The 20,070-nt window shown below is 42.2% G+C and overlaps 1 protein-coding gene across 1 annotated transcript in view; it reads right to left on the reverse strand.

The window, feature by feature from the left end:
• Window positions 1-20,070, reverse strand: part of LOC124553346 — a 160,381-nt gene that overhangs the window by 105,088 nt on the left and 35,223 nt on the right. The window contains exons 5-6 of the mRNA XM_047127221.1: window positions 17,844-18,016; window positions 11,850-11,926 (exon numbers count right to left, since the gene is read on the reverse strand). Coding sequence (XP_046983177.1) covers window positions 11,850-11,926; window positions 17,844-18,016 — 250 coding nt within the window. The remainder of the gene's footprint in view (window positions 1-11,849; window positions 11,927-17,843; window positions 18,017-20,070) is intronic.

Consider the following 20,070-nt stretch of genomic DNA (forward strand, 5'->3'; position numbering starts at 1 on the left):
TTCCCAGACAACCATCTGCAGGAACAGTTCGACGACATTTGCAGCAGCACAGACTATCAGCTCGGAGACCACGGCTGGGTTACCCTTGACGCTGCATCACAGACAGGAGCGCCTGCGATCGTGTACTCGAAGATGAACCTGGGTGCACGAATGGCAAAACGTCATTTTTCCGGATGAATCCAGGTTCTGAAACTTCCTGGCAGATTAAAACTGTGTGCCCGACCGAGACTCGAACTCGGGACCTTTGCCTTATGCGGGCAAGTGCTCTATCATCTGAGCTACCGAAGCACGACTCACGCCCGGTACTCACGGCTTTACTTCTGCCAGTATCTCGTCTCCTACCATCCAAACTTTTACAGAAGCTCTCCTGCGAACCTTGCAGAACTAGCATTCCTGAAAGAAAGGATGCTGCGGAGACATGGCTTAGCCATAGCCTGGCTAAAGTAAAGCTGTGAGTACTGGGCGTGAGTCGTGCTTCGGTAGCTCAGATGGTAGAGCACTTGCCCGCGAAAGGCAAAGGTCCCGAGTTCGAGTCTTGGTCGGGCACACAGTTTTAATCTGCCAGGAAGTTTCATATCAGCACACACTCCGCTGCAGAGTGAAAATCCCATTCTGGAATCCAGGTTCTGTTTACAGCATCACGATGGTCACATCCGTGTTTGGCGACATCGTGGTGAACGCACATAGGAAGCGTGTATTCGTCATCGCCATACTGGCGTCTCACCCGGCATGACGGTATGGGGTGCCATCGGTTACACATCTCGGTCACCTCTTGTTCGCATTGACGGCACTTTGAACAGTGGACGTTGCATTTCAGATGTGTTGCGACCCGTGGCTCTACCCTTGATTCGATCCCTGCGAAACCCTACATTACAGCAGGATAATGCACGACCGTATGTTGCAGGTCCTGTACGGGCCTTTCTGGATACAGAAAATGTTCGACTGCTGCCCTGGCCAGCACATTCTCCAGATCTCTCACCAATTGAAAACGTCTGGTCAATGGTGGCCGAGCAACTGGATCGTCACAATATGCCAGTCACTAATACTCTTGATGAACTGTGGTATCGTGTTGAAGCTGCATTCGCAGCTGTACCTGTACACTCCATCCAAGCTCTGTTTGACTCAATGCTCAGACGTATTAAGGCCGTAATTACGGCCAGAGGTGGTTGTTTTGGGTACTGATTTCTCAGGATCTATGCACCCAAATTGGGTGAAAATGTAATCACATGTCAGTTATAGTATAATATATTTGTCAAATGAATACCCGTTTATCATCTTCATTTCTTTTTGGTGTAGCAACTTTAATGGCCAGTAGTGTAATAGTATCACTAACGTATTGGCATAAAACGCTGCAGTGATAACACTGGTTCCCATCAGATCACCAGAGTTAAACACTTGTGCTGGCCTATGTGATGACCTCAACCCACAGGAAAAATAATTATAAAAATCTGAACTGTGAAGTCATCCAAAATTCTAGTTGGGAAACCACACTCTTTGTTATACTTCTCAATTGGTCACGATCCCACTTTGTTTATGAACTGAAATCTAATATGCACAAGAAACTGCTCTGAAATTAACCTGAACCGACAAAATTGTGTATATATTCTCTGAAACTTCAAAGACATCTAAGACAATATCTGAAAGGAATTGGAAAAAGTGACAAAATTTCGTGAATCACACACAATACTGTTAATAATTGCATGAACACTGGGGGAGGGGGGGGGGGGGGGGGCGTTCACCATACATCTACCCACTTTTGAGTATAACCAGTGTCTTATAATACTACGACTCGTAGCGGTACAATATCAGAAACTTTTATTACTGGGTAAACAGTCCCTACGTGATTTGACAGCTGACGTTTATAATTCAAGATCACGTCAGGAAATGCACCAATACGGGAATAGCAGCTATTACGTTATTGGTCAGAACGCAAGCAATTATGGCGGTCGCCGTAATTTTCGCGCGAAACCATATTTCGCGACAAAATATTCTTATTAGTCACTGTCATACATCTAGTCTCATAACAATACATAAAACTACATAAAATAACTACAATAATTTTGACATGCAAGGAGAATTAGTTCTAATGAGAGGAAGAAATTTATATGCACTGGTGTTTCAACAATGACTACCAGGCAACTTTTAATTCACTGATTGTAATTTTATTTTCGTTAACAGAAAGCAAACATAAACTAAACAAAGAATTTATTTGAATAGAGTCTGTAATTCTTATACTTTTAATAGAGAAAGAAAGTTTCTAGGTCAGGGGATAGCGTTCGGCGAAATCTCTTTAACTTTTTGTTGCATACGAAGCGTTGCGTTGGGCAGCACGATGTCGGCGGGTTTCGATGATGAGAGCAGGATACAGGCAGTTCCGCTGGTTAAGCTTCTCCGGCGAAACGCAAATAAAGTTCCGGCACAGCTGTATCATTAACCCCGTGGTGATTAACAAACCACAAGACGCCAGTATACGAGTCCTCTCTTTCAAAGTACATTACATAGACATCGCTCGTTTTTACACTTTATGCACTGTCCGTGACGCTATCGTCCGTAATTACACAGTTCGTTACATTCATATAGTCTTAGCCACAAATACACAGTTCATTGAATTGTTCTTGTGTGTGAAGCACACCCTGAACAATGTCCACTCTGTTCTCGCATTTCAAACTTCGACAACGTCACTGAAAGTCATTTATATTGCACAGTTAATTAAAGTCTTCACTTTCACGGCTTGATAGAATGTGATAGACAAAACCAATACCAGCAAAGTTCATTCACATAAAAGCACAGTTCGTGTCGGCCACAACAAAGTGATGTTAGCGGCACTTTCACAGTCCAGTTTATTTGCTCTTAAAAGTTCGCTGGCGATGGCATTACATACCGCAGTGGTAAAGAGCATTAACAATCTGATAGTTCGGTATCACAGTCGATACAATTACGTATGCTTTTCATAAAACACAGTACTATTTTTCCGCACACGCTTCACAGACACACTATCCACTATCCCCTCTACTACACAGCAACCTTTCGACTATCGATATCACTATCGATGTCCCCTGTCTATAGATGTTATATCGTTATCGTAAATTACATAAATCTTTATAAATGTTATTGACTGCATTTTTCACAATTAATAATATTCCAAAAGAGAACTTTACAAACTGTACCACAGGTACAAAGCAAGAAACATATTTATCCATTGGCAAACGAAATAATCACAATTACATCTTTACATGTAAAAACCACAGTAGAATGTTACATAATCACAATTAAAATGCCCATTTGAACAAAAGAAAAAGAATAGAAATCTAACGAAAATCATGAAAAAAAATTTATATGCGTTATTAGCAATGCGTTCACAGCTAACACTGAGATGGGTGACCATACGATCTGCCCAGCGCTGTGGGCAAGCGGGGTGCACTCATCCCTTGTGAGGCAAACTGAGGAGCTACTTGACTGAGAAGCGGCTCCGGTCTCGTAAACTGACAGACGGCCGAGAGAGCGGTGTGCTGACCACATGCCCAGCCATATCCGCAGCCAGTGACGCCTGTGGGATGAGGATTACAGGGCGGTCGGTCGATATCGTTGGGCCTTGCAAGACCTGGTCGGATGGTGTTTAGTTTACACACTGATGGCAAATTACCACAATAAGGCCCAGTATAGCAGCTATAAGCATGTAAGATACGCCACGCTCTTCACTTGAACAAATCAATTTTTGATGTTATAAGCTATGCCTAAAATTTCCAATAAAGATTTTGCTTATCTGAGGTTTCGAATAAACCTGCGATTTTAGTCCAAAGATTCCGCATATTTCCAGATTGTAATATTTTCATCCTCAGTTTGCCACAAACTCTTTCTTGGAGTAAACTGATCAGTTTCTCACGGCGCAAATTTCGTGTGCGGGAACGAAGGTCGATTCGACCGAAGAAAACAAACGAATTTGAATTCCACCGATTGTCGTCCGAAGCCTGTAAGTTCGGGAGATAAGATCGGCTGCGGTGTGACCGCGCGCCTAGGGGCGTATTGATTTGAAAAGATCGGCCGTCTCCGCGCGGATGTCGGTCGTAGGAAGAATCCACCGACTGCCCCGCCAGCTTTCGCCGCCAGGATACTCTCGAAGGGCCACCCGCGACACTGCTCTCGAAGAGAAAACGTCAACGACGCACACGAGCCGATATATCCTCACGCTCGCTACACAAGGAATCACCTGACTCCACGTTTACAAGGGAGCAACCGAATTGTCAAAGCCACCTCTGCCTCTGCACCCGTAACTGGTGCGGCCGCCCCTGCTGTGGAGCCAGCCAGAGGCCAATCCACCATCTCGCGAGCCCGGATCACTGTGCACAACACACACCTCATCGAGACCCTTGTCCACATTCCGGTTGTCGTCATGCATACACTATGTGATTAAAAGCACCCAGACAGAAAATATCTTACAAGTTTGTGGCGCCCTCAAATAGTGCTGGAATCCAAAATGGTGTTGGCCCACTCCTAGCCTTGATGACAGACGCCCTCTCGCAGGCATACGTTCAATTAGGCGCTGGAAGGTTTCTTGGGGAATGGCAGCCCATTCTTCACCGAGTGCTGCACTGAGGAGAGGTATCGATGACGGTCGGTGAGGCCTTGCACGATGTTGGCGTTCCAAAACATCCCAAAGGTGTTCTGTAGGATTCAGGTCAGTACTCTGTGCAGGCCAGTCCATTACAGGAATGTTATTGTTGTGTAACCACTCCGCCACAGACCGTGCGTAAAGAACAGGTGCTCGATCATGCTGAAAGATGCGATCGCCATCCCAGAATTGCTCTTCAGCAGTGGGAAGCAAGAAGGTGCTTAAAACGTCAATGTAGGTGTGTGCTGTGATAGTGCCACGAAAAACAAGGGGTGCAAGCCCCCTCCGTGAAAAACACGACCACGCCATAACACCACAGCCTCCAGATTTTACTGTTGACACTACACACGCTGGCAGATTACGTTCACCGGGCATTCGCCGTACCTACACGCTGCCATCGGATCGCCACATTGTGTACCGTGATTCGTCACTCCACAAAACGTTTTTCCACTGTTCAATCGCCCATTGTTTAATCTCCTTGAATCAAGCGAGGCGTCGTTTGGCATTTACTGGCGTGGTGTGTGGCTTATGAGCAGCCGCTCGACCATGAAATCCAAGTTTTCTCACTACCCGCCTAACTGCCATAGTACTTGCATTGGATCCTGATGCACTTTGGAATTCCTGAGTGATGGTCTCGATAGATGTCTGCCTATTACGCAATTGTAGGTGGTCTCTGTCAGTCAACAGACGATGTGGGCCTGTACTCTTTTGTGCTGTACGTGTCCCTTCACGTTTCCACTTCACTATCCCATCAGAAACAGTGGACCTAGGGATGTTTAGGAGTGTGGAAATCTCGCATACAGACATACAACGTAAGTCACACCCAATCACCTGGCCACGTTCGAAGTCCGTGAGTTCTGCAGAGCGCCCCATTCTGCTCTCTCACGATGTCTAATGACTACTGAGGTCACTGATATGGAGTACCTGGCAATAGGTGGCAGCGCAATGCACTTAATATGAAAAACGTAAATTTTTGAGGGTGTATGGATACTTTTGCTCACATATTGTACATACATACATTAATCCTTGTTCCATAGATCATGAATACGACTGTTCGTAATGATGTGGAAAGTGTCACTTTAACATAAATTATATTTACACAAAATAATTAATTAATTTTTTACAGTTACTGTTTCATATCTAAAACTTCATCTATTTAGTAGAAGGAGTTTTCATTCAGAAATTCAATTAATCTGCTTTTAAATGTTGTTCGGCTATCTGTAAGACTTTTAATGCTATTTACCAAATGACCAAAGATTTTTATGGCAGCATAATTCACCCCTTTCTGTGCCAAACTGATATTTAATCCAGAATAGTGAAGATCATCCCTTTTTATAGTGTTGTAGCTATGCACTTTACTGTTATTTTTTAACTGAGATGTGTTATTAATGACAAATTTCGTAAGTGAATATATGTATTGCGAAGGTACTGTGAATATCCCGAGTTCCTTAAATAAATGTCTGCAAGGTGATCTTGGGTGGGCTCCAGCTATTATTTTGATTACATGCTTTTGTACAATGAATACTTTCTCTTTTAATGACGAATTGCCCCAAAATATGATGCCATATGAAAGCAGTGAATGACAATAGGCATAGTAGGCTAATTTACTGATATGTTTATCACCAAAATTTACAATAACCCTAATAGCATAAGTAGCTGAACCTAACTGTTTCAATATATCATCGATGTGTTTCTTCCTGTTCAATTTCTCATCAGTGCACACACCCAGAAATTTTGAATATTCTGTCTTAGCAACAGACTTCTGTTCATAGTCTATATTTATCAATGATGTTATGCCATTTACTGTACAGAATTGTATAAACTGTGTTTCCCCAGAATTTAGTGAGAGTCCCTGTGCAGATAACCATTTAACAATTTTCTGAAATACATTATTTACTATTTCCTCACTGATTCTTGCTTGTTGGGTGTGATTACAATGTTTGTATCATCAAGAAAAGAACTAAATTTTCACCTTCATGGATATAGATGGCAAGTCATTAATGTGTATTAAGAACAATAAGGGACCCAAGACTAACCCTGTGGGACACCATTCTTGATATGTCCCCAGTTAGAGCACTCTGCAGATTTTTGAAGGCTATCTGTACTGTTAATTTTAACCTTCTGCATTCTTCCAGTTAAATATGAATTAAACAATTTGTGCACTGTCCCATTCATACCACAACACTTAAGCTTATCTAGAAGAATTTAATGATTCACACAGTCTGAAGCCTTTGAGACGTCTGAAGCTTCACTTCTGCTGCTTCCCCCAGTTTGTGAAGATATTGCTCCCAGCAGAACTCGACTTGTGTTCATTTCGTAAAAAATAAGCGACACTACCTTCTGGCGCCGACCTAGGTGGCCGAGCGGTTGTAGGCGCTAGAGTCTGGAACTGCGCGACCACTACGATCGCAGGTTCGAATCCTGCCTCGGGCATGGAAGTGTGCAATGTCCTTCGGTTAGTTAGGTTTAAGTAGTTCTAAGTTCTAGGGGACTGATGACCTCAGAAGTTAAGTCCCATAGTGCTCAGAGGCATTTGAACTACCTTCTGGCGCTTTGAAACTATGGTAATGGATGAGAAATAAAATTCCGAAATGATTTGCCAACAACCAGTTCTTAGCTGATTATTCATTGTTGCCAGTTACATATTTTTAAGTGACCCTGTTCCTTCTCCACACCCAACCAGTAGGGTTGAAATGTTATCAGGACTGTTACCCATTACCCAACGACCCCAGAATCCATGGTAGGTTGTACAAATATTTCCAATAATCTTCCATGTCATCACTTTCACACCTCATGTAGATATGCAAGGAGAATGGTTCTCCCAGTGCATCTCCAGATTGGGTGTAATGTGTTGAAATTACTCCACACATACAAACAGCCCACACTACACATGTCATCCCCTTCCCTTCCTCAAATCTCACCATGACTCCTATTAGTCAAATGTCATCACGACTGTCAAGAATCGGCCTAATAACAGAATACTTTGGATTGAGACTACTATATTCGTTTTTTATTATTTTTATGTGTTCCAGATTTGTGCCACCACAATTGCTAGGAGTATCTTACCACCACACCAGTTCTCTTCTTAGTCATATGTCTCTCACATACTGAAATTTCTTCAGGCATTCCAGAAGCATGCTGGAACACACACTCTATATAAATAATTACATTTCACAAGTATTCTTTGAGACTTGGTACCAATGTTTACTTCCCATCATTATAATACAATGGGCAAGTTTCAGTGAAAATTTGTTACATGCTATTTTTTGCCAGATTTGGTAGTGTAACATGCTCCTAACTAATTGCCCAAAACTTTTTGTTCTTATCTACTAAAGCCTTAATATTTCAGACAACTGTTTACAAGAAAAAGTGGACTACATGTTAATTTATTTCACTGATTGCAGATTGCAATGATAATGGATGGTAAAAACAAAGAAAAATATCATATAAATACTGAAGCATTGCAACAAATTTCAAATATAATTGTCTCACAATATTAGAAATAAGGCTTCCTGCCACACTTTAATTTAACTTCCAGTCAAACCTGATCTATGAAATTAGCACTATGAAAACTGTAAGTTTTTTGCTTCTACTTCAGTTTTTCTATGGTCTCGTAGCGCATGTATTATTGTAATGCACTTTTAATATTTTGATCTACTAGTTTTTGTTTAAGAAAAAGTGTTTGACTGATACGATGACTTTTGGTGTATTATAATCAATGGCTGTGATATTCACGAATTGTGAAAGAAAAGATTTTGCTTGATGGAAGAGATTTTGTGGATCTAATTTCATTATAAAATTTTTAAAAAAATAATTTAGTACAGAAAAAGCTATAATATCGGAAAATATGAACTGCTAACGCCAAAGAAGCAAAGTCCTACAAAAGAGAACTTACTAGTTATTTCACAGGCTGCATTCCCTGTATTTAATCAAATCTCTATTAATCATAGCACTGAAGTCCTTCTGTGTTGTGGTTGCAGGATGCATTGTGCAAAAACTGTGGTTATATCAGGGAACTATACAGGGTGTTACAAAATGGTGCAGCCAAACTTTCAGGAAACATTCCTCACACACAAATAAAGAAAAGATGTTATTTGGACATGTATCCAGAAATGCTTAATTTCCATGTTAGATCTCATTTTATTACTTCTCTTCAAATCACATTAATCACTGTACTTCCTCGATTCACAATCAACATGTGTGGGCTGACGAGAATCTGCACGCAATTGTGCAATCACGTCATCAACACAGATTTTCTGTGAACGTTTGGGCAGGCATTGTTGGAGATGTCTTGATTGGGCCCCATGTTCTTCCACCTACGCTCAATGGAGCACGTTATCATGATTTCATACGGGATACTGTACCTGTGCTGCTAGAACATGTGCCTGTACAAGTACGACACAAAATGTGGTTCATGTACGATGGAGCTCCTGCACATTTCAGTCAAAGTGTTCGTACGCTTCTCAACAACAGATTCGGTGACCAATGGATTGGTAGAGGCGGACCAATTCCATGGCCTCCACGCTCTCCTGACCTAAGCCCTCTTGACTTTCATTTATGGGGGCATTTGAAAGCTCTTATCTACGCAACCCCAGTACCAAATGTAGAGACTCCTCGTGCTCGTATTGTGGACAGCTGTGATACAATACGCCATTCTCAAGGGCTGCATCAGTGCATCAGGGATTTCATGCGACAGAGGGTGGATGCATATATCCTTGCTAACGGAGGACATTTTGAACATTTCCTGTAACAAAGTGTTTGAAGTCACGCAGGTACGTTTTGTTGCTGTGTGTTTCCATTCCATGATTAATGTGATATGAAGAGAAGTAATAAAATGAGCTATAACATGGAAAGTAATCATTTCCAGACACATGTCCACATAACATCTGCATCACAGCTCATAAACAAGATGAAAAAATGCCACCTCAAACTGATGAAAATGGTGTATCAGGAAGGAAGTCATTTCTCGTTTTTTTTTTTTTTATTAAATCTGTCCCTGAGTATACTGCATGTCTGTCCACGTCTAAATACAGTGAGAATTAACTATCATTCCTTTTTATTAGTGTCTAATGTATTACACACTTGTAGACTACGATACGATCAATATCCGTTTATTTTTAGAATTGCATCACCAAAAATATTGCTGTAATTGTTGCAGCAGCATGTATTAGTTCTGTGGAGAAATGCATAAAGTTTAACAGCCTATGGTTGTGACAATATTTCTTTCAAGACTGTAGTCAATATTTTTGTCTTGATAGCCTTAATGACTGTATTTTTTGTATCTATACCTTTCCTTATTTAAAAAACAAATGCCATAGCATTTTTTGTTTTACATTATTAGAACTATAAAGAACAAATTAATGCACCAGAAGATATTTTTTGCACTGTAATATTGTATGAGAAAAGCGCTTTGTGTAAAATAAAAACGAAAGATTTTAAAAATTAGTTTAAAGACTACATTGCTTGGCGGTCATTGTTAAATCAGTTAAATTTAAAGGAAATATCTGATATTTCACTGATTAGTAATATACTTAAAAGATTCTTGTTGGTCACGTTGTGAGGATAATTCTTTTTTATACTAAACTTAATAGTAGCAGCTAGATGGGAAAGTCATACACAACCAAAGATCAACTTTATTTTAAATAAAAGACTTGGAGTAGATTCAGGTTTGTAGAAATAATTTATTTTCATTCATTTAAGAAAAAAGTAATCCAAACTTTAGTTAAGTAATATAATATTGGCACATAAAATGCATGACTTTAATATTTGTTACAGTTTACTATTCCCTCATTTCAAACAGTTCATAAGCATTTATCAGGAAGGTATAAGGTTTTACCCAAAATTAAATCTGACATAAAAAAGCTAAGCAAAATCTAAGAGAGGAGCACTGTCAGTCAAATTTGTTGTGATACAGATGTGTAAAAATTGTTTTAAGTTTAAAATGAACTGAGTTGGCTAAACACCAAATTGACTATCCACACACAAACATTTATTAGTAAAGCACAGAAGTGGTAAAGGCTGGTGATACCACCACAAATCTATCAACACTGTTACCAGTCTCTTTATTACTATAAATTCACTAACACATTTTCTTCATCTTGCTATTCAAAATAACTGTCATAAATTCTGTACCTGTTCAGAAGAGTTTTCCACATTAGAGTTACAGAAGTTTTGAAACACTATTTTTACCACTAATAATTATGTATGTAGTTCACATGAAAGTGTTTGCATAGAGAATCAAATATGAACAACAGATTTCAGTACATTTGAAATGAAATTTTTGAGATCGATTCACTAGAAAAATATGGTTTATTTTTGATACTAAACAAGAAGTAATCCGAACTTTTGTTGTAAATTGTAAATATAATCTATACCAGTGAAACACACTGTTACAAAAAGCTCTATGTCTCAAAAATTTGTGATATCTTACTGGTCTCTCCATTTCTAAAAACTGTATAAACTAATCGAATTGTAGAAAGTTATTTGCCTTTCTTCAAGAATTAATGTTCCTCCAAAAATACGTGTAGAAAAGGAAAGAATGGACCGTTCTTGAGCATATGTACTGCAAAAATGATACTGTCAGTTTGAAAATAATATTGGTATCAATCTATTTGTGCACAAAAGTTAGCGCAGCCTAGCAACTTAATGATCAGCTCATTTTTTGTGTTTAAGTCTGTGAATAGCCATCAGTAGATTCGTAAAATGTACAGGCTTAATAACACTGGAAAAATAACAAACCATGGAGTTGTTGGTGTCATGGCCATATACAGTTCCTTGGTTAACTGTTAAATGTAGAATCATAATAAATCAAACCACAGCAAGGTCCTACTGCCCTGATCAGGTTTCAGTGGACCAGGAAAATGAATACGACCATGAGTGACAGTATGTGTCTGACATCAACCGTAAGAAACTCCAGGAAGTATTTTCCAAGTAATAATATTGCTTTTAACGTTAACATTTATTGTAGAGTGGATATTATTTACAATTAAAAAACGGTGTTTACCATTAATGGTGTTTGAAGCAATTTATCATCTAACACACAGTTGTCTGATTCGCTTTGCTTCAGATTCTTCTCTCACAGATACAGAACCCTTTTTAACCATTACAAGTAATTACTGGGCAGACGAAAAGCATGGCACAAAGCCTACCTACATTGGATGTGCACTGTACCATCAGCACGATTACCGACCCAAATGACCCATTGTCTTCGTGGTGCGCTGGCGTTTTCATCAGGACTTGCCTTCTAGTTTTTCATTTTCCGCCCTCTCTCGTAGTTCCTTGCCTTCCCAGTGCCTCACCTTCAAATCGGCAAAGAACCTGAAACAGACATCACTCACTATGACTCCTCCCATTACTCGAACGTGACATGTATGATAATATTGGTACATGTGTATACGTGCCACATCTCAAAAGAAAGCCCCAACTGGCTGTAAGTACACTGCTGGCTATTAGTACTGCAGAACCACGACGTCGTCGTACAAGAAACACCAGGCTGGCATGAAGTGCACTACATGCTTGGAGGTGCAATTGATTAGCAGTTTCGTGCAGCAACACAGGGCAGGTAAGAGTGATGTCATTCACGTTCTCTGTTCAGCTGCCATTACCGATGTCATTTTATGCAACCTGCAATGTTCTACCTACCTTCAAAAACCTGGGGCGATTTTTCATATTCTTGCGGGCGGCCTGTTAAAACAGATCTGTTGTCAGTTATTTGCACTTCTAGGATTTGAAAATACTTTGGATGTCTCGAACGCTGAGCGACAATTTTAAATTGCTTATTACACTGAAGAGCCAAAGAAATCTGCCTAATATTGTGTAGGGCCCCCACGAGCTCGCAGAAGTGCCGCAACACGACTTGGCTTGGAATCGACTGATGTCTGGAGTTGTGCTGGAGGAAATTGACACCATGAGTCCTGCAGGGCTGTCCATAAATCAATAAGAGTAAGAGGGGGTTGAGGTCTCTTCTTTACAGACTGTTGCAAGGCATCCAAGGTATCATCAGTGATGTTCATGACCAGGGTGTTTGGTGTCCAGCAAATGCCACAGTGAGTGTTCCTGGAGCCTCTCTCTAGAAATTTTAGACGGTGTCGCATTGTCCTGCTGGAAAATCCCAAGCCCGTCGTAATGCACAATGGACGTGAATGGATCCAGGTGATCAGACAGGATGCCTACGTATGAGTCACCTATCAGTCATATCTAGACGTATAACTGGTCCCGTATCACTCCCACTGCAAACGCCCCACACCATTACAGAGCCTCCACCAGGTTGAACAGTCCCCTACTGAAATACAGGGCCCATGGATTCATGAGGTTCTCTCCATACCAGTACACGTCCATCCGTTCGATAGAAATTGAAACCAGACTCGTCCGACCAGGCAACATGTTTCCAGTCATCAACACTCCAATGTTGGTGTTGACGAGTCCAGGCGAGGCGTAAAGCTCTGTATCGTGCATTCGTCAAGGTGGCATTCGGCTCCAAAAGCCCATATCGATGATGTTTCGTCGAATGGTTTGCAAGCTGACACTTGTTGATACCCCAAAGTTGAAATCTGCAACAATTTGCGAAAGGGTTGCACTTCTGTCACGCTGAACGATTCTCTTCAGTCGTCGTTGGTCCCATTTTTGCACGATCTTTTTCCGGCCGCAGCGATGTCAGAGATTTGATGTTTCACCAGACTCCTGATATTCACGGTACACTCGTGAAATGCTACGGGAAAATCCTCACTTCATTGCTACCTGGGAGATGCTATGTCCCATCGCTCATGCGCCGACTGTAACACCACTTTCAAACTCAGTTAAATCTTGACGATCTGCCATTGCAGCAGCAGACACCGATCTAACATCTGCCCGAGACACTCGTGTTATATAGGTTTGCCGACCACAGCGCCGTATTCTGCCTGTTTACATATCTCTGTGTACTAATACGCATGCCTATACCAGTTTCTGTGGTGCTTTAGTGTATTTGCGCGCAGTCTTTGGTCAGAGTAGCTGACTTGCTGGAAGATGTGTTTGTTTTGTCATCGCTGCCTGGCGCTGGAGTCCTATAGTTGGAGTGGTAATGAGACAGACGCCGATCAGGTGACTCGTATGTAGACGTAAAGTTAAGGGCACGTGTGTTGAAGTAGAATGATTTGTGTTTGAATATTGTGGAACACAGAAGAAGGATTCGATTAGTGATTTAGGATGAAATGAGATGTAATGAGATTAGAAAAGAGTAAGAAGAGGGATGGAGGTAATATTTTTTATTCAGTTGCATTGCAGTCACGCGTGGTTTGGAACCATTGTTTAATGAGACATCTATGTCGAGGGACTTCAGGTTTTTCTTTAAAGATTGAGTAATTTTCACTGTAAGGTATTTTTAATGTTTATTATTTATTTGTCTAACATTTTTGTGAGTAGGGGTTTGATATCAATGTTGCCCTTTGTCAACGTTAATGAGTGTTGTAACATAAATTTCGCACAAGTGATAGTATAGCAGGTAATTTAAAAACAGTGTGTTAAAGATATATTTTACCAAGAGCACTGTCCACATCCTCGATGCAGGTCATTTTTATTTAAAGAGTGTCTCGCTCAGTGACGTGTATAAAATAGATTAATTGTCGCCTGGAGCATTGAAATACGCTCTCAGCAACTGTAGTGAGAAATTTGCAACTGGTGCACCGAAAGCAGCAAGCAACGCCTTCCTAAGCAGTTACATTACGAGGTGAGATATTTTCGTTTCAGGGTCTGTTTGCTATGACATGGACCGTTTCATGAACAGCATGATGTACAAACAATGTAAGAGAGCTGCACAGATTGTCGCCTATATCGCTTATGTACATTAGGAACAGCAGAGGGTCTATAACACTTCTTTGTGAGACGCCAGGTATCACTTCTGTTTCACTCGATGGTTTTCCATAGGTTACTACAGACTACTTCTGACAAGAAATCACGATTCGGGCTCCGCAACTTAAACAATGAAAGCAATTTGAACAGAAGCTGCTTGTGAGGAACTGTGCTAAAAGCCTTGTGTAAATTCAGAAATATGGAATCAACGACATCCACCGTTGGTAGCACTCCTTACTTTGAGTGAATAAAGAGCCATTCGTGTTGTGAATGTGCGCTGTGTGTTAGTAAATCGTTTTTTCGAGATATTCAATAGTGTTTGGATACAGTAATGTTCCAAATACGCTGAAGAGCCAAAGAAACTGCTATAGGCATGTGTATTAAAATACAGAAACATTTAAACAGGCATAATACGGCGTTGATGTCAGTAACGCCAATATAAGACAAAAAGTGTCTGACGCCGTTGTTAGATCCGTTATTGCTGATACAATGGCAGGTTATCGAGGTTTAAGTGAATTTGAACGAGCTCTTATAGTCGGCGCACAAGCGAAGGGACACAGCGTCTCCGAGATTAGGATGAAGTGGGGATTTTCCCATACGATCACATCACAAATGTACTGTGAATATTAGTAATCCGGTAAAACATCAAATCTCTGACATTGCTGCGACCGGAAAAAGATCATGCAAGAACGGGACCAACGATGACTCAAGAGAATCGTTCAATGTGGCAGGAGAGCAACGTTTCCGCAAACTGCTACAGATTTCAGTGCTGCGCCATCAACAAGTTTCAGCACGCAAACTATTCAACGAAACATAATCGATATGGGCTTCCGGAGCCGAAGGGGCACTCATGTACCGTTGATGACTCCGCGGCACAAAGCTTTTTGCCTCGCCCTGGCCCGTGCTAAACGACATTGGACTGTTGGTGACTGGAAACAAGTTGTGTTATCGCACGAGTCTCCTTTCACATTGTATCTAACGGATGGACAGGTACGGGTATGGAGACAACCTCATGAATCCACGGATCCTGCGTGTCAGCAGGGGACTGTTCAAGCTGGTGGAGGCTCTGTAATGGTGTGGGGGGTGTGCAGTTGGAGTGATATGGGACCTCTGATACGTCTAGATATGGCTATGACGGGTAACACGCCGGCCGGTGCAGTTCTAGGTGCTTCAGTCTGGAACCGCGCGACCGCTACAGTCGCAGGTTCGAATCCTGCCTCGGGCATGGATGTGTATGATGTCCTTAGGTTAGTTAGGTTTAAGTAGTTCAAAGTTCTAGGGGACTGATGACCTCACATGTCAAGTCCCACAGTGTTCAGAGCCATTTGAACAGGTGATACGTACGTGAGCATCCTGTCTGATTACCTGCATCTACTCATGTCCACTGTGCATTCCGACGGACTTGGGCAGTTTCAAAACGACAATGCGACTCCCTATACGTCCAGAACTGCTACAGAATGGTTCCAGGAACACTCTTCTGAGTTTAAACACGTCCGCTGTCCACCAAACACGCCAGACATGAACATTACTGAGCATATCTGGGATGCCTTGCAACGTGCTGTTCAGAAGAGACCTCCGCGCCCTCATAATCTCACGGGCTTATGGACATCCCTGGTGTCAATTCCCTCCAGAACTACACTACTGGCCATTAAAATTGCTACAACACGAAGATTATGTGCTACAGACGGGAAATTTAACCGACAGAAAGAAGATGCTGTGATATGAAAATGATTAGCTTTTCAGAGCATTCATTCAAGGTTGGCGCCGGTGGCGATGCCTACAATGTGCTGACATGAGGAAAGTTTCCAGCCGATTTCTGATGCACAAACAGCAAAATGGTTCAAATGGCTCTGAGCACTATGGGACTTATCTTCTGCGGTCACCAGTCCCCTAGAACTTGGAACTACTTAAACCTAACGACATCACACACCCATGTCCGAGGCAGGATTCGAACCTGCGACTGTAGCAGTCACGCGGTTCCAGACTGTAGCGCCTAGAACCGCTCGGTCACTCTGGCCGGCCACAAACAGCAGTTGACTGGCATTGCCTCGTGTAAGGAGGAGAAATGCGTACCATCACGTTTCTTTGATAAAGGTCGGATTGTAGTCTATCGCGATTGCGGTTTATTGTATTGTGACATTGCTACTCCCGTTGGTCGAGATCCAATGACTGTTAGCAGAATATGAAATCAGTGGATTCAGGAGAGTAATACGGAACGCCGTGCTGGATCCCAACGGCCTCGTATCACTAGCAGTGGAGATGACAGGCATCTTATCCGCAGGGCTGTAACGGATCGTGCAGCCACGTCTCGATCCCTGAGTCAACAGATGGGAACATTTGCAAGACAACAACCATCTGCACGAACAGTTCGACGACGTTTGCAGCAGCACGGACTATCAGCTCGGAGACCGTGGCTGCGGTTACCCTTGACGCTGCATCACAGACAGGAGCGTCTCATTTCGTGTACTCGACGACGAACCTGGGTGTACGAATGGCAAAACGTCATTTTTTCGGATGAATCCAGGCTCTGTTTACAGCATCAGTGTAGTCGCATCCGTGTCTGGCGACATCGCGGTGAATGCACATTGGAAACGTGTATTCGTCATCGCCATACTGGCATATCACCCGACGTGATGGTGTGGGATGCCACTGGTTACACGTCTCGGTCACTCTTGTTCGCATTGATGGCACTTTGAACAGTGGACGTTACATTTCAGATGTGTTACGACCTGTGGCTCTACCCTTCATTCGATCCCTGCGAAACCCTACATTTCAGCAGGATAATGCACGACAGCACGTTGCATGTCCTGTACGGGCCTTTCTGGATACAGAAAATGTTCGACTGCTGCCCTGGCCAGCACATTCTCCAGATCTTTCACCAATTGAAAACGTTTGCTCGGTGGTGGCCGAGCAACTGGCTCATCACAATATGCCAGTCTCTGCTCTTGATGAAGTGTGGTATCGTGTTGAAGCTGCATGGGCAGCTGTACCTGTACACGCCATCCGAGCTCTGTTTGACTCAACGCGCAGGCGTACCAATGCCGTTATTACGCCCAGAGGTGGTTCTTCTGGGTACTGATTTCTTAGGATCTATGCAGCCAAATTGTGTGTAAATGTAATCACACGTCAGTTCTAGTGTAATATATTTGTCCAATGAATACCTGTTTATCATCTGCATTTCTTCTTGGTGTAGCGATCTTAATGGCCCGTAGTGTACTTCAGACATTACTCGAGTCCATGCCACGTTATACTGTGGCAGGTTCGCGTGCTCGCGGGGTCCCTACAGGATATTAGGCAGGTGTACCAGTTTCTTTGGCTCTTCAGTGAGTATGTTGTTGCAATTTTACTATCCAGCAGTGTAATTTACCAAGTACCAGAAGCTCAGTCGCGGGCCGAACCCTCGCCTTACCTGTCCTTGACGTGCTCCAGCACCTGTCGCTCTGCCTCGGTGAGTCCCTCTCGCAGTGTCCTCAGGTTCAAGTGCAGCACCTCCCTGCAGTTGGCCCCTACGATGTGCGTCGCCTGGCCCTCGCGCGTCAGCGCGTGGTATACAGCGAGCTTACCCAGCTCCACACCCTGGCTCTGGGAACAAAAGGCGCCAGAGGTGGACTAGGCTATGTTCAGAGGCGCCATTACATTACGTCAGTAACGTTTCGTGGGATGTAGAGAAACCAGGAAAAGGAGAGAATCGAAGTGCTGAGACGTGGTGCTATAGGAGGACCGTGAAAGTTAGGTGGACTGACTAGACCAGGGGTTCCCAACAAAATTTTCTCGGGGACCCTCTCATACAGCATGACTGGTACCTTGTCATATCAGAGTATCAACTACCTAAGAAAGGCAAATTAAGAGTCTTTTTACACGTTTTATATTTTTGTTACTTAGAAAAAACATTGACATGTTCATTGTTGAAAAAATATTGAGCTTAAAACTTTTTCAATTTAGCCATCATTCTTGTTGTTGTTGTTGTGGTCTTTAGTCCTGAGACTGGTTTGGTGCATCTCTCCATTCTACTCTATCCTGTGCAAGCTTCTTCATCTCCCAGTAGCTACTGCACCCTACATCCTTCTGAATCTGCTTAGTGTATTCATCTCTTGGTCTCCCTCTATGATTTTTACCCTCCACGCTGCCCTCCAGTACTAAATTGGTGATCCATTGATGCCTCAGAACATGTCCTACCAACCGATCCCTTCTTCTAGTGAAGTTGTGCCACAGACTTCTGCCCAAATCTATTCAATACCTCCTCATTAGTTATGTGATCTACACATCTAATCTTCAGCATTCTTCTGTAGCACCACATTTCGAAGATTCTATTCTTGCCATCATTGTTATTGTTAAATTCTTGATTATTGCTCAAAATCTTTGTCTTCAAATCTGGGTGTTTAGTATAACAAACTCCTTAAAAAAATTTGAGTATGAACTGGAAATGAGGGGGCCGGCCGCTATGGCCGAGCGGTTCTAGGCGCTTCAGTCTGGAACCGCGCTACCGCTACGGTTGCAGGTTCGAATCCTGCCTCAGGCATGGATGTGTGTGTTGTCCTTAGGTTAGTTAGGTTTAAGCAGTTCTAAGTTCTAGGGGACTGATGACCTCAGATGTTAAGTACCATAGTGCTCAAGCCATTTTTTTGAAAATGACAGGAAAAAATTAAAAGTGAGTGCACTGGTCTTTCAAGTGTACTACACTTGAGATTGAATTGAGTAGACATGTGTGAAAAATAAGAAAACACTAATTTCATACAAGGTATTATTTACTTGAAAAAATAGTTACAACAGAGTACACCATCGTTATACAGTTAGTTTTAATTTTCAGTTTTTAATGAAATGAGGTCATTCTGACCTTTCAATCCATTATTTGTGAAATAGTATGTTCCAAACTTGAAACTTCCACGGTCTGTGAAAGCACTGACAAGAAATTAACAATGGCCGATTGTCGTCTGAAATGCGAGTTTCTGCGTAAAGTGACTGTCAGTTGTCAGCTGCAAAGAGGCAGCGCGCGCAGTCTAACGGCATACAGCAGAACTATTTGCGTCTATCTAATTCTAGTTTTGCGCTAGAACGTGGTAGTGTCAGTTGGCTCTAGGAAGACGCTAGACGCAGAAGTTAGCGTTCGCTAAAGCTCTGCTCGTGAAGGAAGCGGCCAAAACAAAAAAAATCTGTTATCATACGAAATATATTCAATACATTTTTTATTCTAATAGCATCTTGCGGACGCCTCTAGCATAGCTCGCGGACCCCTGGCGGTCTGCGGATCACCTGTTGGGAACCACTGGACTAGACAAACAAAAGAACAGGTGCCACATTACCAACTGTCTGACTGCGGTAATAAGTACAAGTATGGCAACGATGTCACTAATAAATGGTATCAATATCAAATGGTATGTGATGCGATACAGAGAGAACTCGGTGACAAGAAAAGGAAGGATACAAAGCTAATATCTTAAAAAGTAATGGCTACGCCTATTATACAAGGCGTGTTTCTTAAGTATGTACCGTTTTGAAATTAAAATAAAGACGTGCTAAGATATCTCAATAATTTTATTTTTACACGAAAGCCTGTACCTTAATCTACTTTTCTACATAATTTCCGTCAATACTGACGCACTTGTCATAACGTTGCACCAGTTTTGAATACCCTCCTC

The sequence above is a fragment of the Schistocerca americana genome, chromosome 11 (assembly GCF_021461395.2).
Source record: "Schistocerca americana isolate TAMUIC-IGC-003095 chromosome 11, iqSchAmer2.1, whole genome shotgun sequence".
NCBI lineage: Eukaryota > Metazoa > Arthropoda > Insecta > Orthoptera > Acrididae > Schistocerca > Schistocerca americana.